Source organism: Cucumis melo, chromosome 2 (genome assembly GCF_025177605.1).
Source record: "Cucumis melo cultivar AY chromosome 2, USDA_Cmelo_AY_1.0, whole genome shotgun sequence".
NCBI classification, from domain to species: domain Eukaryota; kingdom Viridiplantae; phylum Streptophyta; class Magnoliopsida; order Cucurbitales; family Cucurbitaceae; genus Cucumis; species Cucumis melo.
In genome coordinates this window covers 844,828-867,895 of record NC_066858.1, presented here as the reverse complement: position 1 = coordinate 867,895, position 23,068 = coordinate 844,828, and the positions used below count along the sequence as shown (strand labels likewise).

Genomic DNA, 23,068 nt, shown 5'->3' with positions numbered 1-23,068 from the left:
AATCCCACAACTCAAATGGTTCATGTTTTGGCAAACGACATAGATGATAATAGGTGATAAGGTAAATCCAATTGCAAAATTGAAAAAATGTTGTTGGGAAAATTACAAATAGCAAATCAAAGTGTAGGAAATATTGAGAATCAAATATGTAATCAATTAAGTTAAAGAGCTAGTATCTCACTCTCTATAAGTAAATCATTTGAGATTGATCAATAATTGATTCTAGTCAATCGTATATCAAAAACAACCTTCAATTATATGAATAGTCTACAAAACATATATCCGTATATCAACTGTTTTCCAAGCATCCATTTTTTTGTTTTAAATTTCAATCACCTCCAAATCAAATAGTACCACAACACAGATTACAACCTAATAAATTGTTCTCAAATTTTTAACTTCAACCACACAGAAACGAATATTTCAATTATACAGGTAATATATCAATAATGTATTAGACATCCATCACTGTATTTTAAATATATTAGTAGTATATTAGATATCCATCATGTTTCAAGTATATAAATATTATATTAGATATCAAATAACTTTTAAGTATATCAACCATATGTTCTATATCAAAAGTTGCACGAAGACATTGTAATCGTATAGGGTACTTTTTGAACTTTTTCCAATTGGTACTCGAGTTGAGTTTGTTTTTATAAGAACTTCTGCACACAAATCTAGAGACATGGACCTAAATTTTGTAATGTGTTTTTTTGCTAATATTACATGCAAATCACTTCTTTGCTCAATTATCACATGGAGAAATTATAGTAAGTTTGTAACAATCATTTGAAGTATCTATGACGATCATCAATTCTTGACTTCACTCGTCACATTATTCATTCTCACTCAATTTAATACTTGCATTTACTCTCACTTTCGTTACTCATTCTTAGCAATCCTTTACTAGAACGAAGAAACGAAATGTTCTATGTTTGTTCAAATTTAAAACAAACCAAATGGAAAGCAAGAACGAGAGCAAAAGCAGGTGTCAATTCATCAAGACGAAGAAAGAGAGTGAGTAGTGAGAATCAATCATCAAAGAGTCAACTCTGATCCGAACCGTCGTTGTTACATTAGTTTGACCGAGTGATGAAACTAAGAATAAAGTCAACGTAGCTAGGGTAGTTTTGTAAATAACAACCTTCTTCCTCGTTCATTGCCCTAGATCAGCTCTGCAATTTCCGGCCATTATTAGGGCGGTTGTGGCGGAGTCTGATTAGGGAGAGAGATCTTAGGCTTTTGCAATGGCTGTGGATGATTGTGGAGCTTTCATAGAGAAATTTCTCCTGCAGATGAGCTCTCCCTCCGATCAACTTCCCTTAAGTGGTCTCACTTTTGCCGTTAAAGACATGTGAGTTTCTGATTTTTTACTGTTTAAGTTCATCAAGCCTTTGGTGATCAATAGTCTGTGGGATCTGAAATATCTGTATGGAATCAAAAGATTTAATGAACAGTTCTGAAATATTGTTACTGTTATATTTGTAGATGTTGATGCTTCCATTTTTACAAGCCATCAATTGTTGGTTTTTCTATTTCATTGGAGCTTAGTTCGATAAAATAATTCTTGGTTCTTATGTTTTGAAACGACAACATGGCAGTTTTTTGTTTTCTACATGAAATTGGAGTATTAAAAGTCAAACTTCTTTTGGACTTTAAACCAAACAGATTTGATATAGAAGGGTATGTAGCTGGTTTTGGAAATCCTGAATGGCTAAGGACTCACCCACCTGCCAATCAAACGGCGCCAGCTGTGTTGACTATCCTAAGAGGAGGGGCCACCTGCATTGGCAAGACTATGATGGATGAAATGGCCTTTAGGTAACAAGAAAAATTACCCTGTACTTTATTTTTTTGTCTCGTTGGCTTTCAATTTTATACCGCGTATGGAAATATTGTGGAAATGAGGATTGAACTTTCGACCTCTTTGGCACGAGGGATTGAACCTTCAACTTCTAGGGGATGGAACGATGGAATGTGTATATTGCAATTGTGGGGTTGAGGATTAATCCTTGGACCTCTAGGAAAAAGAATGCATGTCAATTGTCATGTTAAGCTTGTATTCATGGACACACAACTCATAACCTTTGGGATTCCTTAGTTGGTTTAGCTATATTATTACCATTCTTTTTCAAGCAGACAATTCTGTCTTCAAATTGGTTAAGACATGACATCAACGTGAACTTGTCAGATTTCTAATTTGTAATTGAAATGTTTGACCAATTGGTTCATCCCAATTCCTAACATACACAGGCTTTTGAACGAATATTAATCACTACTTTGATAATCATATTTTTGGCAGTATAAATGGGGAAAACTTTCACTATGGCACACCCCAAAACCCATGTGCATCAGGTCGGATACCTGGAGGATCTTCCAGTGGTTCTGGTGTTGCTGTTGCTGCAAAGCTTGTGGATTTCTCCTTAGGCGTGATATTTCTTCTAAGTCCTTGAATAACTTGTGATTCCATGCCTTGAACTTTGTAAATTATTGTAAAAGACCATACCTCAATTTGTAGGAACCGATACCGGAGGTAGTGTAAGAGTGCCTGCATCCTACTGTGGAGTTCTCGGATTCCGGCCTTCACATGGTGTGGTCTCTACATCTGGAGTAATACCGATGACACAGAGCTTTGATACAGTAGGTAATGTGTAATCTCTCATTGTCACATTGTCTACATCGTCTTTTGTAGTAGATAAGCACAATAGGCTGATTTTTTCTCCGAATTTTAAGTCAACTCTTGATCTCCTTTGTGAAACTGTCTATTTTTTTCAACTAAGGCCCTTTGGTGCTGTCATGCAAAGTTGTTTCCTTTTTTCTTTTTTAACTTTTACTTTTTAATTTTATAGGTAAAAGGTTTTTTGAAAAACATTTATGATTATTTTTTTTAAACAGAACCTGAAGTTTGGAAATACAGTACTCCATAATTTCCATTATAATCATGACATCATTGTGATGATAATGTCTATGCTATTCATGATTTTTCATATAGATGAGCAAAGTGATGTAGATTCGTAGCAGAGCCATTGGCGTCTCCTCTTTCCTTCGATATCAACTATGTTTCGCTAGCTATCCTGCCATGTGAAAATGGTGTAGATTCCACTGACACCATCTTCTCCTTTTAGGTTGGTTCGCCAGAGATTCTGCCATATTAAAGAGAGTAGGTTGGCTGCTGCTGCATGAGCCAGAGGTTGAGCATTACAAGCCTACGAAGGTGTTCATTGCAGAAGATTGTTTCAAGCTCCTCTCAAGCATTACTAGTGAACGGTTGACACAAGCTTTTGTTAGTTCAGTTGAGAAGTTATTTGGTGGTACGTGTAAGCTGACATTCTTGTATTAGTGATTTTGTTTTTTAAAATTAGGTACCCTTTCATTTAGGAAGAATAAAGAAAGAGAAAGGCGTACAAAAAGTTGTTCACACTATGAACTTCAATCAAGCATAATAAGACTACCTAAAGTGTAATTACAAAATCTTTCTAACACCAAGGCTGGAAGAGAGGTATCAAACCTAACAAGGGACTAAAAACTTCTCCCCCAGAACTTGCAAAGCTCTTAACATCAAGCCAAATGGGTTATGATGTTTGTATTATGTCGTTTCCTTGTGCATATGTTTGTGTTTGTGCTTCTTAGATACCTAATATACTGGATCGTTTGAAAGAAAAAATTGGAAAAGTACCTTTTTAGTTAGCTATGAAGCATATGTGTGTTTGGTTCGTAAGTTTTCAAAATATACTTTTTTAGTTACTAAGGATTTTGGAATTGGTGCATTTGGTCCCTGAGTTTTCAACTATACCTTTTTATTGTCCAAATAGTTTTAAAAGGTCCTTGAAGTATTTTTTAGTTTTACAATAATTATATGACATTTTGAATTACGAAATAAGCGTAAAAAAATAATTTTATGGAGAAGATGTAAATTTTTAAAAAATCATTTTTCTAACTTAAAAGACCAAAAAGAAAAAGAAAAAAGAATACTGCGGGCACTTTCTAAACCTATATTTAAAAACTCAGGGATTAAAAAGGTGTATAAAACTTAGGGACCAAATGCATATACTCCAAAGAACTTGGGGACTAAAAAAGGTATGTTTGGAAACATAGAGACTAAACACATAATTCTTCAAGACTTGGGACTGTAAAGGTAATTCTTTTAAAAAAGATTACTAATTTGATATTGGAGTTCATCTTTTAGATATAAAGATTTCAATTGGTATAGGTGATTACTTATTTGACCTTTCAACTGCAGGCCATCTTATTAAACAAATTAGCCTTGGAAAGTATGTCGAGGATAAGGTTCCAAGTTTGAAGCATTTCACGATTGAAGAAAATGATGGCTATAAGCATAGCATACCATCCTTGGCAGCCCTTGTAAGATCTAAGCGATTGCTTCAGAGGTTTTGATCTTGTGATGAACCACAACTCAAATTCTGTCGAGCTAATTGATTCTGATATATAATTGTGTTGAATGAATGAATGATCTTTGCCCTTGTCTTTGCTGCCCACTTGCAGGCATGAATTTAAAATCAATCACGGAGAATGGGTTGGGTCCTACAGTTCTCATTTGGGTCCAGGAATATCAGAACAAATATTAGAATTCATCAGGGAGGCAACAGATGAAAATATTGATCTGAGTCGCTCCATTCAAATCGAACTGCGCGAAGTTCTTGCTGCTCTTCTTGAAGTATTATCTTTTTCCCACACACACAATTTACTAAAATGTTAAACTAATATAATCAGTATCTTAAAAATGTGTGCATTTTGATATGTACTCAACTTTCATTGCTTTTTTGTGTAGAAAGAGAAAAGCTATAACCAGTGTAGTTTCCATTTGATATTTCAACATAATTATAGTGTCATTGGTCATTTTATTACTGATTGGATAGTTGCTATTGGATCATCTACTTTGGAATAACGCAATGTTTCTTTTAGAAAAAAGGTTTACTTGTATGATTACACTGTGTCATCTGACAAACATATCAAATTTCTTTGAAATTTATTTCTAGAACTATAATGGGACATTGGTGTTTGTTTCCCGAGAATATTTATTCTATTCATTCTATCTCAAAAATCTATTATTAGACATTTTACTATAGAAATAAGCAGTTTGTGAATTTAAAAAAAATCATGAGTTGCTATTGTTTATCATTTCGTTTCAGGATTTTGGAGTACTTGCTATTCCTACAGTCCCAGGCCCTCCTCCAAAACTAAACACAGACATCTCGGAGCAATTCGACTTTCGTGCGAAGGCTTTCAGCTTGCTCACCATTGCTGCTGTCTCTGGAGTCTGCCAGGTTCTCTCTCTCTTGAAAGTTTTTTTGTATTTTTTTAAAGTACAAGTTGGGATGAGAGATTTGAACCATGGACCTCTTGGTTCTATTGGCATCGCTTACTTGAAAGTTAAAAAGGATGTATTTTTTTTCTCACCAACTAATTAATCTGCAGGTTAGCATACCTCTAGGGTTGTACAATGGTCTTCCTGTATCAATATCTTTGCTAGCAAAACATGGCTCAGATGGATTTTTGCTCAATCTTGTTGATTGTCTTTACAGCACTCTAAAAGAAGAAGTTGAGGCAATCTACTAAAAAGTAGAAAAGAATGCTAAAATACCTTGATATTTGAAATTGGCTATCCTTTTTTCAGATAATTGGAAGAGTGAAAACAATGAGATATTTTATCTTTCATTGTTTCTTGTATTCTTTGTATCTCGATAACGATTTGGATAAGAATTCTATTTTCCTACCAAAATTGTTGATCTGTCATTTTTTCATCTCGTGTATTCTTTGTATAATAATGAATCTCGAGAACGATGTTGACAAGTTTTTCTTTTTCTAAAAACTTTATTGATCAATGAGATATTCAATCATTCATAATTGCCTGGTTTTTCTTTTGTTGTGTGTAGTTGTTTTGATATTGAACCTTGAGAACAATTGTTGATGAGTTTTTTCTTTTTCTAGCAAATTTATCAATCAATGAGATATCTTCCATTGTGGTGTGTGCTCCTTCAAGAATCCTTATTCTGAAGTATTGAATTCCACTTGGATAAGTATTGCTAGACCAAGTATCAAGCATTTGTTATAAACTAGAGGTAGAATAAGAACAAGAACAAAGAAAGATTGGAGAGAAGAATGTAACTCTGAATTTGTCACTCTACAACTTCTACTAAAAGGGTTTGTAAGAGTGATTGCAAAAATCAACATGAATAAGAGAGAAGGAAGTTGTGAAAGTAAGTAGGTAGGTTAAAGGATGAATGTGTAACATCTCTCTGTTATGAGTACCAAATATATAATTTTACATCTTTTAAGATCAAATGACATGATTGTATTTTAGAATATACCGTACTCGTGATGGAAGTTATCTTTTGAAAAAGCTTTGTTTAGATTGATGAAGCTAAGGCATGTTTGCCACTTTTAACTTTTTATTTCTGATAAGTTCCATTTTTAGACATAATTGGGTACCGTTATAATGTATTGATTGGACAATGATGGATGAGTATGTATATTTTCTTAAAAATTGCAATCGACTTCGTAATCACATCTAATACTATCAATTTATGATAAAAAAAAAAAAACTGCGACCATAAATGAGAACTATGGATAATTTATGCTTAAGCAAAATGTTATATTCATTGTTTTGGAAATGATTAGTTTGCATTAGACTTCTTGAAGCACGTATGGTGGCTCTCGATCCTCTACCTTGCTACCGCCTCTCGCTCTCCCTCAATACCCACTCTCGATGATTTGATGCTTTTGCTCTCATTCTTGCTCCCAATCCATATATTCTAAAATTGAACAAACATATAATGTTCTCACTTTTCTTTCTTATAACGTTTCATGTCATCTCTTCTCGACACTCATTCTTGAGAGGGGAAGAAAAAATCGAGTTACGATAGCCAAAGTAAATATAAAAAAGAAAAAATAGACTCAACAACGAGAATCAATCGTCAAGTTACACTATACATGCTTCAAAGGATCGCTATGATTGAAGAAGAATATTAAAAAATCTTTTTTTCGTTTTACAAAAATCTCAATTTTGTTTGCACTCAAAAAAAAAAAAAAAAGAAATCATTTTTGTTCATACAAACAAAAAGAGGACACTGAATTTTCTTTTGATGTCACTGAGAGAGAGAGAGAGAGAGAGAGAGAGAGAGAGAGAGAGGATAAGCCGTTGTACTATTTTGTTATCCATCTTCTTCATCGTCTTCATCATCTTCTTTGCTTGCTGTAGCTTATCTTCCGCTTTGCAATTTTCCAGCCATTATTAAGGAGGTTGTGGCGGACTCCGTTCCAATTAGATTCAAAGAAGGGGAGGAGCAAAAAACCTCAGGTTTTGCAATGGCTGTTCAGTATGGAGCTTTCATGGAGAAATTCCTCCTCCAACCGAGCTCCCCCTCCGATCAACTTCCCTTGACTGGCCTCACTTTCGCTGTTAAAGACATGTGAGATTTTTTTTAAAAAAAATTATTTACTGTTTTTTATTTGGTTCTGGAAATTCATGAAGGATTTGGTGATAACAGGTTGTGAGTTGTGTAACATTTGTTCAGAGTATTTCAATTTTAATTGTAGGTGGAATAAATCCATTCATTAGTACGACAAATAGAATTTTCCCTATAGAACAATCAATTCATCTCATGAACATATATGTTCATCCTCGAAATAATATCGGAGAGAAACATATATTCCACCTACAATCAAAATTGAAATCCTTTGACAATATCCCGAACACTAGAAATGTTACACAACTTACAACCTGTTATCACCATTTATCAATGTTGATAGACATTCAATGTCTATCATTTGATAGTATTTGAAATGTTATATTTAATATTTTAGTTCATGATGCTATGTTTGGAAATGCCCCTTAAAAGGTGCTAATTGTTTTTTTTTTTTTGTTGAAACTTTATTTGAATTCTTCTTTTAGAGTAGAAGAGATTATGTAGGTACTAAGGTGAAGTTTGAAATTGTGATATGACATAAGATTATTATAATGTTTTGTCATGAATTTGTCAACATATCAGTAAAACCTTGTCGCTGATATATCCTTAGATATTAATATTTGCATTCTTACAAGCCATCAGCAGTTGATTATATTGTAACGGGTCAGTAATGTGTGCAAGATGAAGCTTTTTTCAATGTAGTAATTGTTGGTTCTTTCAGTTCTTTGTTTACTTTATGCATGGTCCTTCAGATATAAGTGTGTCAGTTTTTCTTCATGAAATTGGAGTATTGATGTCAAAGTTCTCGTTGGAATTTAAACCAAACAGATTTGATATGGATGGCCATGTAACTGGTTTCGGAAATCCTGAATGGCTAAGGACTCACCCACCTGCCAATCATACTGCCCCAACTGTGTCGACCATCCTAAGAGGAGGAGCCACATGCATTGGCAGGACTATTATGGATGAAATGGCCTACAGGTACCAAGAAAATCCAACTCTTACTCCCTTTTTTCTCTTTTACCCTTGTTCTTTTTAACAATTGATAAGCAACTAAAGAAGCCATAAGCTTTGTAAATTGGGATACAGAGGATAAAAATTACTATTTTGCGCTGCACACCATTCTATAATAGGTCTTAAAACTATGTCTATTCCATTCTTGTCATTCTATTTCAAACAGACAACTCTGCATTGCAATGATCAAAACATGAACTAAACCAATTAACTTATGTCAAGTTTCTAAATTCTAGTTGAAAATCTTTCACCAAATGATTTTTCCTGACAATTTAGGCCTTTGAATCTTTTCAATAGTGGGATCACTAGTTTGATAATCATTTTTTCGCAGTATAAATGGGGAAAACTTCCATTATGGCACACCCCAAAACCCATGTGCATCAGATCGGGTACCTGGAGGATCTTCCAGTGGCTCTGCTGTTGCTGTAGGTGCAAATCTTGTGGATTTCTCCTTAGGCACGTTCTTAGTTCTTTGACCTTGAATAATTTGTGGTCTAGTGACTTCTGCCTGAAAAATGTTGTAAAAGATCATATTTAGTTTTGTAGGAACTGATACTGGAGGTAGTGTAAGAGTGCCTGCATCCTATTGTGGAATACTTGGATTTCGGCCTTCACATGGTGCAGTCTCTACCTCTGGAGTAGTACCTATGGCACAGAGCTTCGACACAGTAGGTAATGAATAGTGTCTCGTTGTCACTTTGTCTACATCTTTTGTAATCACAGAACTGTTGGGACGACTTTGTACTCGTGATTTTGCTTATATGAGCAATACAGTATTGATTGGTAGTAAAGGCATTGGTTGCTTATAAATAGAATAGAGCCCATATCTCAACAAAATGTCATCTTTCTGAACATGTTATCTCTTCTCTTCCTTCAAGGCTCTATCATCTATTTTGCATTCATGATGTAACGCCATCTATCCTGCCATATTAAAAAAGCGTATCCTCTGACACCATCTTTGCATTTTAGGATGGTTTGCCAGGGATCCTGTTGTATTTAAAAAAGTAGGTTTGCTGCTGCTGCAACAGCCCGAGGTTGAACATCAAAAGCCTACACAGGTGCTTATAGCAGAAGATTGTTTCAAGCTCTCAAGCATTCCTAGTGAACGATTGACACAAGCTTTTGTTAATTCAGTAAAGAAGTTATTTGGTGGTGAGTCGACATTCAATACCAGTTGTCTTCACAGGTTGTGTCTTGATGAATATATATTTTATAATGGTTCATACATGAATTGGAATTTGATTCTCTTGCATTCAAGTTTCTCACTTGTTGAGTTTAACAACACGTGGGGGTAGAAATTTGAATCTTTGACCTTTCAGTCAATGATATATGCTTTAACCATTTAAGTTATGCTTTGGTTGACATTCATTTTAGGCATCTCATTTGCTCCAGAGGGAATTTATTAGAGGATCTAGCTTCATACTTTGACATGTCTGCCATTTCCTAGACTATAGCCTTTTTGTCACATTCAACGAAAGATCGATTCAGAGCCAAAGCTTTGCAAACGGTGTACGGGATCATTGATAGTAATATGGAAGAAAAATGATAAACATAGTATTGGAGTTCTTTTGTTCTTCCTGATAAGATTTTTCAACCGAGTTGGATGCTTTCTTATCTGAGCCTTCAACTGCAGGCCATCTTATAAAACAAGTAAACCTTGGAAATTATGTTGAGGAAAAAGTTCCAAGTTTGAAGCAATTTATGATTGAAGGAAATGCAGGCAATGAGCATAGCATACCGTCCTTGGCAGCCCTTGCAAGATCGCTGCAATTGCTTCAAAGGTTCTGATCTCACCATCAATCCTAACTCGAATTCTGTTGAGCTGGACTGATGATGATATATTTTTGTGTTGAATGAATGATTGATCTTCGTCCTCCTCTCTTTTTGCTTCCTCTTTGTAGGTATGAATTCAAAATCAATCACGAAGAATGGGTTAGAACATACAATCCTCATTTGGGCCCCGGAATATCAGAACGAGTATCAGAAGCCATGAGGGCAACAGATGAGAACATTGATCTGTGTCATTCCATTAAAATTGAACTGCGCAGAGCTCTTGCTGCACTTCTTGAAGTACTCTATCTTTCTCGCATGCTTCATGTACTAAAACTTCAAAGTAAAATAGTTTGCAACTCAACCATCGTGGATTAGCCTAGTTGTCAATAGGATTAGTGGTTAATAGGGTTACCACTAGGTAATAGGTCATGAGTTCCATCCATGGTAGCCACCTATTTAGGATTTTAATATCATAAATATTTTCTTGACACTCAAATGTTGTAGGTTTAGGCGGGTTGTCGGTTGAGATTAGTTGAGGTGTACGTAAGTTGATTTGGACACTCACAAATATAAATTGCAAACTATACATTTTTCTTTTTGTTAGAGAAAAATCTTATCGACCAAAAGAGTGATTTGTGAGTGAAATGGATTACTTTTCTTTAGGAATCTCAATTGTTGCATACTTATAGTTATTTGAGAAGTTAATTTTAGTTGACGGGTATAAATAGTGGGAACTAGGATAGGCAGAATTTTGGAAATTAGTTTTGAGGGAGAGCTCCTCAAAAGACTAAAATTCATGTAAATTCTTTGATATTACAATATAACCACTCAAGTAGTTAGTGCCTATTCTTACGAGTCATAGGTTTGAATCTCTTGTTTTGAAAAAAATATACATGTATAAATTTTTGGGTGACTACAAAGTATCGTATCACAATCATATGAAATTATGAGGTGAAATTCGTTTTAGAATTAAGTGACAAATCAGAGTTTGTCTGTCGTTGAATAGTCTTCTTTTGTTTCTATCTTAGGAGAGGCGATTTACTCTGGAAAAAGCAGTTTGTGAATCATACTTTTAAACAAATAATCTTGAGGTGCTATTTTGGATGATTTCATTTCAGGATTTTGGGGTCCTTGCAATTCCTACAGTCCCTGGTCCCCCTCCTAAACTAAACACAGACGTCTCAGAACTGCACGACTTTCGTGCAAAGGCTTTCAGCTTGCTCTCTATTGCTGGGGTCTCTGGCTTCTGCCAGGTTCTCTCTCTCTCTCTCTCTCTCTCTCTCTCTTAAAAGTTAAAATCAACCATTTTGATGCTTTTTGTTATCTCTGAGTAAGCAATTATCTGCAGGTTAGCATACCTCTAAGGTTGTACAATGGTCTTCCTGTATCAATATCTTTGGTAGCAAATCATGGTTCAGATGGATTTTTGCTCAATGTTGTTCATAGCCTTTACAACACATTAGAAGAAGAAGTTAAGGCAAGCTTCTAAGAAACACAAAAGGAAGCTAAAGGAAATTCCCTTGATCATTCAAAATTGCTATTCTATTTTCCAAATTGGAAGAATGAGAACATGTGCAAGGCAGGACTTATCCTATCTTTATATCGATAAGTCTTTCTTTTTGTAGCAATGAATAAATTTAAGTTCATTGCTTTTTGTAGCAATGGATAAATTTAAGTTCATTGGATGATGAGATATTTGTATTCCATCGTCCTTCTTTAGCTGTTGATAATGAATCTTTAGAATAATAATTTCATTTCAGCATCCGAATTTCGAGTGTCTCATCTTAATAAATCACACCATCGTGAAAGAGCCTTCTTGACAATCCCACATTAAAAAGACACAGACATGCCTTGAATGCGATATTTGATTCACCTCTAAACGCTCCCAAAGTTGTTTAGAAATCATAGATTTTCATACTAATTCTTTTCGTTTTCAGTGTAATTTCAATAATAATAGTATTGGTGTATTAGAAGCATACAATCACATTCAAAATTCATACCAAACTCTCATCCAAAATTAGTAGATAAGTACTTTTAAAAAGTGATTTTAACATTGTGATAATGGATTAAAAGTGTTATCTTTATCGTCTTCTTTCTCTCTTATTTTGTAATTTATTTTATTTCTTATTTATATATTTATTTTAAACAAAATATTAAAAGAAAATTAATTAAAAGATAAGTATTTAAAAGAAAAAAATGTGACTTTTTGTTCGATATATTATGAAATTTTGTTATATCTTGTAAATATTTTTTTAATTATTTAACTGCTTTTGTTTATTTTATAATATTTCATATATTTTTCTTCGGAAATGTTCCTTTACTCTTTAGGTCGATATCAAATTTTTGAACAACGTGGAAATATCGAGATGTCAATGAAAATTTAATTCTACATGTACAACCTACAACTCCAAAGTATCTTATTCTCGAGCATCCTATTCCCATATGTCTATTATAATTCCTTAAGTAGAGTGATAGTTGGTTCGATTTTATTGTCAGCAAACAATAACTCAATAATAATTAATAACAAAACTATATAAAATTTGGCAACCCAATGAGAATGGAGAGGTTGCACCAAACTCTACTATAAAATTTCATAATCCTTCTGATCTATAAAAACTCTCGCCAATCGCCGGCGGATGATCCCAATAATCCTTTAGGGATGGGATGGGCAATTGCTCTTCACGGCGGCGCCGGCGACATTCCCCTCTCGTTACCATCCGACCGCCGCCAACCACGAGAGGAAACCCTCCGCCGTTGCCTGCAAATTGGCGTTCAAGCTCTCAAATCTCAGAAGCCTCCTTTGGATGTTGTTGAACTTGTGGTGAGATATTTTTACTCTCTCTCTCTCTTTTTTTTTTTTTTTTTTTTGTGGTTTCTGTTTTAAATATGAGCTTTAGAATCTAATGATTTAGTGTGTGGAATCTTCAAGTTTGTCTTTAGTTCAAGATGGAGTTTCAATTTTTAGTGATTTGGTCTCTAATGGGAGAAATTTTGATGAGTGATGGAGTTTTGTAATTAGTGACCAAATACAATTTGTCATGGCTAGGATATTGGATTGTTACTGATTATAATCCAGGGATTAAAATTTTCCATTTCTGAGGATTTGATCAATGTGAATATTAACATACAATGGCTTTAAACTCAATAATTTTTTATGTTTTATGTCTTTTAGCTTTCTTTTCTTAGACTTTTGAAGTTTTTCTGCCTGCTGAATCTCAGTTTATGTGGGTCCTTGCTTTTCTGCAAATGGGAAATTGTGTATGCTTTCATTTCGGTATTCGAGTTTTATTGAGTTTTGATCTTATAATCTAGGCTAAGAAGCACAGACACTGACACATGAACAGATACTAATAAGCACAGACACTGACACGAACTGATACAGCCAAATGCCAATTTTTTTTTTTAAAGTAGAACACTGCACGTGGAGACATGTTTTTTTAGAACAAAAATAAATATACGTGTTCATACTTGACATATTGTGAAATATGCACTTATACATTTAACAAAAGAAATAAAAAATAGGAAGATAAAAATGGGAGGACAAATGACAGAAATGAGAAAAGAAAAAAAAAAAATAGTAAGAGAAGTTGCCAGCAGACGTGAATCTTAAAGTTGAAGTCTTCGTCGTTGATAAAGTTAGAAAGAAGAATCGGGCAGCAAGCACAGTGTTCTTTTTTTTTTTTTTTTTTATAATCTTTTTCCTGAAAAACCAGAGTGTGATTTAAGTGACTTGAGTTTTAGTGTGCAAAAAATGTCTGTAGTTTCATTTTAATGGGCTTAAAATGCCTTTTAAATGGGTTGCCATTGCCAATAGTAGGCATTGTTTCATTTTTAAATTTTTTTTTCTTTTCTTTAGATGGTATGTCCTATCGTGTTAGAAAGCAAAATAGTAATGATAATAGATCATTTTGTCGGACATCTCACCAACACTTTGCCATTTTAGGGGTGTCGGTCCTTTTATAGTTATAACCAAACAATTGCTCTTAAAATTTTAACGAGAATGGCTTTTCAGTGTGGACATGGATTATGGATGGGAAACTAGGGAAACTACTGAAGGGTGTTTGCCCTATGGTTTAATCAGTCATTTCTGAAATTTTGAGACGGAAAGGTTTAATTGTGATAGTTAAAAAATTTTGGATTGTGTAAGTTCTTGGAATATATTATAAGTAAAATATAATAGACTTAGGTGAGTTTCGTAAGTCTATATATTTTATCTTGTATAATTTATTTTGACTTGATATAAGATAGTTAGTGTCGAGAATTTGTTCTTGTACAGGTACGAGAACTCGAAAACTGTCCACATTTCAATGCAGGTAGAGGGTCTGTCTTAACAACCAAGGGAACCGTAGAAATGGAAGCTAGCATCATGGACAGTACGAAGAGATGTGGAGCTGTTTCGGGTCTCACCACTGTCGTTAATCCCATATCTTTAGCTAGACTTGTTATGGAGAAAACTCCTCATATATATCTGGCATTTGATGGAGCTGAAACTTTTGCAAGGGAACAGGTTGGGAATTTCTATCTCTCTTTCTATGTTGCTGTAGAGTTAATTCTCTTTTTATATTGCACAATTATAAATAGATTCATTGTGATTCATGACTGTTTTATTTGGATCAATTTTTCTGAAAAATGTCAAGGGAGTGGAGACCATTGATTCAAGCTACTTTATCACACCACAGAACATTGAAAGGCTACAACAAGCTAAAGAGGCAAACCGAGTGCAGGTTTTCTGCTTATCTTTTATCCCAATACATGAATTAACCGCTCTCTTTTAAGCCTCTCCAAACTTACACGTATGTTATATTGTTAAGCTGGAATTGTGTCAACTTCTAGGCATTTTCACAAGGTTTTAAATATTGGAATTCCACACTTTCTAAATGAGTTAAATTTATTAATATTACATTTACATTTTGTTATATACTTAATATTTTGTTGGCGTCTAAGGTGTAATAGAAATATTGATATATGACAATGTTATGAAAATTCTGACATATCAATGAAATTATCATAGCCTGGTTGCTAGGAGCTTTTCACATGCACTAAGGTGGTAATGGAGTAGTAAAACCTTTTGGTTGTGTTCGGTTTAATTTTTTACTTGTTTAATTTTGAAAATAAGACACGTTAGAGAAACATTGAAATGTTTGACAACCACTTAAAGTAGGTTTTTGAAATACTTTCAAAATTTATTTTAGACCAATTTTACCTAAATACTTTAAACAAAAATTATTTTTTTGAAAAACAAACTTTCTCTAGTCAATCCAAACAATCCTTTTATAGATAAGAAGTTTTCGATTATAGACGTCGGTCATTGATCTAGCTGTGCTTCTAATAAGGTTGAAAACGTCACAATGTTCTTGTTCTTGTCTTTGTGTTTTTCCAAGTATCTGGCGGTTTTGATGGTACTTTCTTGTCTGCCTAATGATAACTATCTGTTTTTAACCCTTGTAGATTGATTATACGCAACCACTTCCACAAGCCACAGAACAAGAAACTGAGAATTCAAATGGTGATAGTCAAATAGGAACTGTTGGATGTGTGGCTGTTGATAACCATGGAAATTTAGCTTCAGCAACTTCCACTGGTGGATTAGTGAACAAAATGGTTGGTAGGATTGGTGACACTCCGGTAATAGGAGCCGGCACATATGCTAACCATCTCTGTGCAATTTCTGCCACTGGAAAGGGCGAAGCCATCATACGTAGTACCGTGGCGAGGGATGTGGCAGCTCTAATGGAGTTCAAGGGCCTGTCTCTAGAAGAAGCAGCTGCCTCTGTTGTTGAAAGTGTTCCTAAAGGCAATGTTGGTTTGATCGCCGTATCTGCCTCTGGTGAAGTTGCGATGCCTTTTAATACGACTGGAATGTTTCGAGCTTGTGCAACTGAAGATGGGTATTCAGAGATTTCCATATGGTCTTCTAAACATGATTGAAAGAAAAATGTTGTGACAAAGCCATAGCTGAGATTTGGTTATATTTTCTGTTGTTTTGATGGTTTGGTGTCTCTCAGCATATGTTGTTCTTCCTAAAGACTAAGAATATTCTTCCAAAATGATCTTTGGTTGTTTTAAGTAGTTCTCAATTGTTGTTCAATAAGATTGTTCTTTAATATACTCATAAATTTTAGTGTTTTGAAGTATTTCTAATGTAGAGCTCAAACAAAGACAATTTTCAATCCATTTTGAATCTCTCGAATCAAAGGTATATATCAACAAATAAAGATTGTCTTTGGCACAACTCTTATATCGTTATCGTTGGGTCATGTCAACTCCCTTTTAAAGCACTCCTTTTCAACCCTTGCATTTCCTTTCGTTTTACTTTGTCTTTTTATAGATGAAAAGTGATGAGTTAATTAACCAGCAATGAATCATAACTAGAGAATGATCGATGGTTCATGTACTAATTATTTTCTATTTATATAATTTTCTCATTCCTTTTTCTTATCCTAATTTAAACTTAATTCAAAAATTTTCTTCTTTTCTTTTATTTTCACATATTTCTTTTCAAATTCTGAGAAAAATTGATAGGATTTCGTCTGCGGATATTAACTTCAGTTTTTTATATTTTATTATATTTATAAATATTTTTTTGTTCTAATTTGTCGAATTATAATCATATACATAACACATTAAATTTGATCTAAAATTGTGTATATATAAAACCACCCCAAATCCATTTTACATCAAGTTCAAACATTTTCACAATCTTTATCAATATCTTGAAAGTTGATGTCTCTTTTGATCATACGTGTCATTATATATTTTCTCCACATCACCTTAATTTCCACCCCCACATTATCCTACGTGTCAATTACCTGAGATGACATGGACGCCTTGTACACTCTCTTCTACCACACATATCCCACGTGGCAATCTCTCCCAATTCCCTTCCTACAAACACTTCCCTATTGATCTTCATCATCTTCCATATTTAATCTCTCATCTTCTTCTAGGTTCTTTGCAAAAGAAGCTAAAGTCTTCATTTTTACTCGTTATTCCCTCCGATGGCTACCGAAGGCCAAACTTTTCCACCCCAAAAGCAACCAACCCAACCAGGGAAAGAACATGTCATGGACCCTTCTCCTCAATTTACAAGCTCCCAATACAAGCCCTCCAACAAACTTCTCGGCAAGGTGGCCCTCGTGACCGGTGGTGACTCGGGGATCGGTCGAGCCGTGTGCCATTGCTTTGCACTCGAGGGTGCTACCGTCGCATTCACCTATGTTAAGAAGCAAGAGGATAAGGATGCTAAAGATGTGCTTGAGATTCTTCGGGAGTGTCAAGCGGCTGACGCCAAACAACCAATTGCAGTCGGTGCGGATTTGGGGTTTGACGAAGAGTGCAAGCACGTGGTCGATGAGGTCGTGAAGGCTTATGGCCGGATTGATATTTTGGTTAACTCTGCGGCGGAGCAACATAAGACCAACTCTGTGGAAGAGATTGATGAGAAGAGGATTGAGAGAGTTTTCCGAACCAACATATTTTCTCAGTTCTTCATGGTCAGGTAAGAAAATTATATATACATATATATGCACAGAAAATTATATATACATATATATGCACGTAATAATGATATATTCTTTCGACTATTTTATGATATGATGTCAATATCAGGCATGCGTTGAAGCACATGAAAGAAGGAAGCTCAATCATCAACACAACGTCGGTGGTTGCCTACAAGGGTAACCCTAAGTTGCTAGATTACACGGCTACAAAAGGCGCCATTGTTGCCTTCACTAGAGGTCTTGCCCTTCAGTTGGCAAATAGAGGGATAAGAGTGAATGGAGTTGCACCAGGTCCGATATGGACACCGTTGATCCCCGCTTCATTTGACAATGAAGATATCGAAAGCTTTGGATCTGAAGTTCCAATGAAGCGAGCAGGGCAGCCAATCGAGGTCGCTCCATCGTATGTCTTCCTAGCATGCAACCACTGTTCTTCCTACTTCACTGGCCAAATCCTCCACCCTAATGGTTAGTTTCTCTACCCAAATTAACAAACTAAAAAATTTGAACTCTTTTTTATCTTCTCAACTTTTCTTAAATTTTTAGATGGTTTACAAAAGAATCTAAACTAAAGTGGCAAATGTCAATTTCAAATAAAATCTTGAACTTTGAGGTTCATCCATAATACTTTTTTAATTAGACCTTTTATTACAACAACACACCTTAGCTTCATCATCCCCACCTCATGATATATTCAATAAAAACCAGAAAGTGCAGGATGGCATTCTAAGAAAGTTCTGCATGAGATTCTAAATTGAGTATTATATTGTTGTATTGATATTTCACTGCAAGTTATTAGTTCTATACACATATATGACCCGAAACGAAAAAATAATTACGATGGTTAATTAGAAATGATATATATATATCTAGAGAGAATGAAAGTAAGTAAAAGAAATGATAGCTTTTGTTTTTTTTGGGTTCATATGCAGGTGGGAGTATTGTGAATGGGTAGATAATGTGAATGAAGTGTTGGATCATTCCGAAAGATGTTGATGCCCTTCTTGAATATCAAGGCTACTTGTGTGCTTTGTTCATAATGTGTATTTTAGATTTCTCTTTTTAAAAATACGAAGTGTTTTTATATGTGCATTTGAATAAATTTAGAACTTTTTTTCTTATGAGACTCATACTTGCTGTGTTTTAAATGCTTGTATATATATACATTTATCACGAACATACCTCTGTTACACATAATCTGTCTAGCAAGCAGCTAAAATATCGTAGGATATGACAGAAGATTAGTTTTTGCATTCTGTCATTTTCCTTTCCTAAGCAAACAATCAGAAAGTTGTGATAAATTGTCCAAATTTAAATTTTGATTATATGTTTAATCTATAATGTGATTAGCTTATGAGCATTGGTAAAAAATAACAAGTATATCAACGTTTCATGACAGGTAAAATGCTTAGAATATTTAAGAGAATAAATTTGAAAATTTTTAACTCTCTGTGTATGCTTCTAATTTACACATGAATTATTCATTTACAACGTAACATCAGTATTGTCTGGACTTCAACTTTAGATCTATAAATGATCTTGTTAACTGTTCATAGTTATGCTTTAACTTTTCAACCTCTCTCTTTAGGCATATTTTCTAAGAACTTCAAACAAAATTCTTAATTTTTATTGAAGAGTGGCTTTGAGTATCTTGCAATTTGATTGTAAAATGATCTTCAATCTTTCTCATAATTGAAATCTAGATGAATGTTTATTGAACTTGGACTTCCTTCTTTGAATTGAAATCTAGAGCAATTGTTACATGAATTATCACTGTTAAAATGCATGACGGATATGTGAAGTTGCAATAGAATATGTGTGTTATGATAGGTTCAGAGATAATTTCAAACTATCGTTATTTCTTATAGATATCTTCGACTGTTTCATTAAGATAATGTGATAATTTGACATCAATTTTATATTCATTTCTATATTTATCATTTCAAATTTTTAAGTCATCTTCTTAACTCATCTTCTTGTTTGAGATCTCTAGCAGGTTGAAAAGTTTTTAGTATAGTACTATATTAGATTATATCAAAACTGACTATATTTTAGTATATTAGAGTATATTAAAATTGACTACATTGAACTCCTCTATAATATATCGTTCTTTGAGAGAGAGAAAAATTTAAATTTTTAGGTCTTCTTTCTTCTTTGAGATCTTCAAATATATTTTGTATAATTTAGTTTAAAAATTAAGTAGTCCACCTACAAACCAACCATCAAGAGCATCCTATATAAGGAAGTTAAGGAAATATTTGTTGATTGATTTTACTATTGCACATTATTTTTTATACTTAGTTTGTATCAATCTGTACAACACACATTCTTCAGTTCAATTTATTATTTTGATGCATAATCAAGAGGTTGTTTTAAGTAAGCTTTTTCGTGATATCCACTAATAAAAATGCTTATTTGACATCCATATGAAAGATCCTTCAATTACTTTAAAGTTTAAATGAAAGTTTAAATGTGGGTTTTTGCAGTTTTTCTTAATAATAATAATAATAATAATAATCTTCACATTTTGATCCAATGATCTTTATAAAAAAAAAAAAGAAAAAAAGTAGAGTAGATCCTTTGTTAAATTATTGAAGCAAAGGGATACCTAAAAAAAAAATATACTTTTATTGGTGTAAAGTGAAGTTTTTGATTTCAATGTGTATAAATAATCTATACAGATCTAATTTATTAACATTTGTATTTGTTTAAGTTTGTGGACTCAAAAATTGTTAGTACGATATTCTAAGATATTTTAAGAGGGTGTGTGTGTTATTGCAATGTCATTTTCCTTTCTAAGCATAAATTAACAATCACAATTACTGAGTAAATTATCCAAATTTTGATTTAAACTGTACTGATTAACTCAAGAGAATCAATAAAAAGATAACAGATATATCAACATTTCATGACAAATATAATGCATAGAACCCAAAACCAAAGACCTTTTGCAAGCTTGAGATCAAGAATAAGGAACTCAACCCAAGAAAAGAAAATCAAAAAATAACAAAGATGAAACAAACATCCCTAACAATGCAACCATCACACCAACACGACCACCTCCAGCAACAACCAAAGACGACGATCCACTGCTGTCGTAGTTCCCAGTCGACGTGTTGGTGCTAAGAATGAGAACGACCCAAGCATCTTCGATCGTCCCAACCCCAGCACCAGTATAGTTTTGGTCGTTGATATACTCGGCGTCGTGGGAATGGGTGTAGTTACTGGTGACAGATGTAGGATCGAGTCCAGGGACGCAAGAGGGGAGAATGATGCCGTCAATGGAGGTGTTGTAGGCTATGTGACATTTTCGTAAGAGCTTGGGGAAATCTGCAAGCTTAGTTTCTGAGCTAATTTCTTTGTTGAAATTTTCAGCACTTGAACAAGGCTCATCTCTTAGCTTATAAACAAGTTTACCAGCCAAACATGCTGCATTTTTGTTGTAAGAAAACTCTGATAGATTCTTTGATTGTCTATATTTGTTAATGGCGCTTAGAATGTTATCATCTTTCACTGCAGAAAACAAAAAGTAGCCATGTCGGGGCCGATATCAGTTAGTTTCTCGTTGGTTTTAGAAAAATAAAATACTGATATTCGATGATACTATCTTGTTTTTTGCTTTTGGATTTGAAAAATTAAGTCTATAAACTGTAGCAGCGATTTTATCCTTCAAGAGTTCTTAATTTGTTATCGATGTTTTATCCAATCATTTCAAAAATTCCGTACAAATTTTGAAAATTAAAAAGGAAAAAAATAAGTTTTTCAAAACTTATTTTTTGGTTTTGGAATTTTAACTAAGAATCAACTTCTAATCATCGTAAGACATTGAGATAAAGTATATGTTTAATTTTCAAAAACCAAAACAAGAAAAAAAAAATGATACGGTTAGTGTTTTTAACTTTTTGTTCATACTTCAAAACACTCGTTTACAATGCATCAATGTCGATGAAAATATATTTCATAACATTGACATCATATCGATTTTTCAAGCTAGGGACGTATTTCAAAATGACGATGAAATTGCTTAACTTTTAAATATATTTTCATTCCCTCAAAATTAATTTAATACTTCATTTTAAACTTTACAAAGAACAATTTCATAATCACTTCCAAACCATCCTTTAAACAAAAGAAAATTTTGATGGATCAACAAAGTATTTAAAAGAAAAGAATGATTAAAATTATGGAAAACAACATAGATTCATGTTTGAATGAAGAATGAATAAAAGAAAATTAAGATGTTTTTATTCTTTCTTGAGATTTTCATGAGAGAGAGAGAGAGAGAGAGAGAGATTAATACCATCACAAAGAACAACATTGGGATGAAGGAGGAAGATGGAGATGACAACAAAGAAGAATAAAGTGAACAATCTAAAGAGAGAATTAGCCATCAAAATTTGTGGGTAACAATATGGAAACAAATTGATCAATTCCCTAAGCCAAAGCAATAAATATTAATATATTTTCCACTTTTGGAATATATTTAATCAATTCTCTCTTCTCATTTCATGTGGGTTATTTGCCTTGCCATGGAAGTTAGGGTTTTAGATACCAATGCATCTTCTTTACCCTTCTTCCCATTTTCCCATTACATTACTCTTCTTCTCCTTCTCACATTGTACTAAAATAATAAACACTTTTTAGGTACATCTTCTTCATAACTTCTCATCTTCCAAATTCTTTTTATTTCTTTTTCAAGTAAACCACATTACACATACTAACATAACATTTCTTAAGTAGGGCAACGGGTTGTAATTATACACTTAAACTTTAAATTTTAGAAATTGGACGCTCAATTTTACATAATTGTATAAGTTTAAGGATCCCCAATGATCTCTTTTTAAGAAAGTGTGTTGTCCTATGTTAAAAATTTGAAGCAAAAGGAAAACCTAAACAAAAAAAAAGCATATATACTTATGACTTTCATGAATTGAATACCTAAACAAAAATTAAAGTGAAGTTTTTTTCATGACCTTCAAACCAAAGCTTGGAATAATCATAACTTCAACTTTTTGGCTTTCTTGCAACCAACACCTAACAACATATATATCACTAAAATTAGTCATATTGATCAATATTTTCATTTTTGACTAAGTTTGGGAATAGTTTTTAATAAGCTAATAATGTTAAGAAAACTTTTATCCACACATTTTAATCTATGTATTTTTTATATTTGTATTATTGTCATATTTTGCAAATTAATCCTTGCATTAAGAATATTTTTAAATATAGTAAAATAAACTAAAATATTTACAAGATATAGTAAAATTTTGGATTCTATCACATGTCTATCAATTATAAAAGATAGAAGCAGTGTCTATCAATATTTATTATCGATAGAATCTGAAA

At 33.4% G+C, this 23,068-nt stretch overlaps 5 protein-coding genes across 7 annotated transcripts; 4 read left to right on the top strand and 1 right to left on the bottom strand.

Annotated features, from left to right (window-relative positions):
* The first annotated feature begins 1,211 nt into the window (after positions 1-1,211).
* Positions 1,212-6,247, top strand: LOC103492181 (amidase 1-like). Of its 2 annotated transcripts, none has more exons than XM_051081264.1 (9): positions 1,212-1,360; positions 1,675-1,827; positions 2,309-2,433; positions 2,525-2,650; positions 3,132-3,317; positions 4,247-4,394; positions 4,510-4,681; positions 5,157-5,291; positions 5,956-6,247. In XM_051081264.1, exons 1-9 carry the CDS (start codon positions 1,254-1,256, stop codon positions 6,019-6,021), a joined length of 1,218 nt encoding a protein of 405 aa, XP_050937221.1. In that variant the 5' UTR covers positions 1,212-1,253; the 3' UTR covers positions 6,022-6,247. The 2 variants fall into 2 exon arrangements, with proteins under 2 accessions (XP_050937221.1, XP_008450659.2); XM_008452437.3 differs by lacking the exon at positions 5,956-6,247 and adding an exon at positions 5,443-5,737.
* Positions 6,248-7,001: 754 nt separating this feature from the next.
* LOC103492180 (amidase 1-like) lies at positions 7,002-11,988 on the top strand. Of its 2 annotated transcripts, none has more exons than XM_008452436.3 (9): positions 7,002-7,436; positions 8,262-8,414; positions 8,779-8,903; positions 8,994-9,119; positions 9,417-9,599; positions 10,081-10,228; positions 10,349-10,517; positions 11,339-11,473; positions 11,569-11,988. In XM_008452436.3, exons 1-9 carry the CDS (start codon positions 7,333-7,335, stop codon positions 11,707-11,709), a joined length of 1,284 nt encoding a protein of 427 aa, XP_008450658.2. In that variant the 5' UTR covers positions 7,002-7,332; the 3' UTR covers positions 11,710-11,988. The 2 variants fall into 2 exon arrangements, with proteins under 2 accessions (XP_008450658.2, XP_016901018.2); XM_017045529.2 differs by having other exon boundaries at positions 7,101-7,436; positions 10,349-10,544.
* A 657-nt stretch (positions 11,989-12,645) lies between these two features.
* Positions 12,646-16,354, top strand: LOC103492179 (isoaspartyl peptidase/L-asparaginase). Its single transcript, XM_008452435.3, has 4 exons — positions 12,646-13,041; positions 14,497-14,727; positions 14,858-14,944; positions 15,669-16,354. The coding sequence occupies exons 1-4, from the start codon at positions 12,880-12,882 to the stop codon at positions 16,146-16,148; spliced, it is 960 nt and encodes a 319-aa protein (XP_008450657.2). The 5' UTR covers positions 12,646-12,879; the 3' UTR covers positions 16,149-16,354.
* An 810-nt stretch (positions 16,355-17,164) lies between these two features.
* LOC103492178 (NADPH-dependent aldehyde reductase 1, chloroplastic) lies at positions 17,165-18,840 on the top strand. Its single transcript, XM_008452432.3, has 3 exons — positions 17,165-17,718; positions 17,829-18,187; positions 18,652-18,840. Exons 1-3 carry the CDS (start codon positions 17,219-17,221, stop codon positions 18,672-18,674), a joined length of 882 nt encoding a protein of 293 aa, XP_008450654.2. The 5' UTR covers positions 17,165-17,218; the 3' UTR covers positions 18,675-18,840.
* Positions 18,841-20,470: 1,630 nt separating this feature from the next.
* On the bottom strand, positions 20,471-22,183 carry LOC103492177 (uncharacterized GPI-anchored protein At5g19250-like). Its single transcript, XM_008452431.3, has 2 exons — positions 22,020-22,183; positions 20,471-21,232 (listed from the first exon to the last, which is right to left on the bottom strand). Exons 1-2 carry the CDS (start codon positions 22,108-22,110, stop codon positions 20,697-20,699), a joined length of 627 nt encoding a protein of 208 aa, XP_008450653.2. The 5' UTR covers positions 22,111-22,183; the 3' UTR covers positions 20,471-20,696.
* Between the last annotated feature and the right edge of the window lie 885 nt (positions 22,184-23,068).

What these genes read in the sequence shown, in the direction of transcription:
- LOC103492181 (XM_008452437.3), top strand. Translation starts at nt 1,254, where the DNA reads ATGGCTGTGGATGATTGTGGAGCTTTCATAGAGAAATTTCTCCTGCAG. An exon ending in ATGGATGAAATGGCCTTTAG is followed by an intron (nt 1,828 to 2,308) that starts GTAACAAGAAAA and finishes TATTTTTGGCAG; the next exon opens with TATAAATGGGGAAAACTTTC. An exon ending in ACAGAGCTTTGATACAGTAG is followed by an intron (nt 2,651 to 3,131) that starts GTAATGTGTAAT and finishes TTCTCCTTTTAG; the next exon opens with GTTGGTTCGCCAGAGATTCT.
- LOC103492180 (XM_017045529.2), top strand. Translation starts at nt 7,333, where the DNA reads ATGGCTGTTCAGTATGGAGCTTTCATGGAGAAATTCCTCCTCCAACCG. An exon ending in TCTTGTGGATTTCTCCTTAG is followed by an intron (nt 8,904 to 8,993) that starts GCACGTTCTTAG and finishes TTAGTTTTGTAG; the next exon opens with GAACTGATACTGGAGGTAGT. An exon ending in TCGCTGCAATTGCTTCAAAG is followed by an intron (nt 10,229 to 10,348) that starts GTTCTGATCTCA and finishes TCCTCTTTGTAG; the next exon opens with GTATGAATTCAAAATCAATC.
- LOC103492179 (XM_008452435.3), top strand. Translation starts at nt 12,880, where the DNA reads ATGGGATGGGCAATTGCTCTTCACGGCGGCGCCGGCGACATTCCCCTC. An exon ending in TGGATGTTGTTGAACTTGTG is followed by an intron (nt 13,042 to 14,496) that starts GTGAGATATTTT and finishes GTTCTTGTACAG; the next exon opens with GTACGAGAACTCGAAAACTG. An exon ending in AAACTTTTGCAAGGGAACAG is followed by an intron (nt 14,728 to 14,857) that starts GTTGGGAATTTC and finishes AAAAATGTCAAG; the next exon opens with GGAGTGGAGACCATTGATTC.
- LOC103492178 (XM_008452432.3), top strand. Translation starts at nt 17,219, where the DNA reads ATGGCTACCGAAGGCCAAACTTTTCCACCCCAAAAGCAACCAACCCAA. An exon ending in TCTCAGTTCTTCATGGTCAG is followed by an intron (nt 17,719 to 17,828) that starts GTAAGAAAATTA and finishes TGTCAATATCAG; the next exon opens with GCATGCGTTGAAGCACATGA. An exon ending in CCAAATCCTCCACCCTAATG is followed by an intron (nt 18,188 to 18,651) that starts GTTAGTTTCTCT and finishes GTTCATATGCAG; the next exon opens with GTGGGAGTATTGTGAATGGG.
- LOC103492177 (XM_008452431.3), bottom strand. Translation starts at nt 22,110, where the DNA reads ATGGCTAATTCTCTCTTTAGATTGTTCACTTTATTCTTCTTTGTTGTC. An exon ending in CAATGTTGTTCTTTGTGATG is followed by an intron (nt 21,233 to 22,019) that starts GTATTAATCTCT and finishes TGTTTTCTGCAG; the next exon opens with TGAAAGATGATAACATTCTA.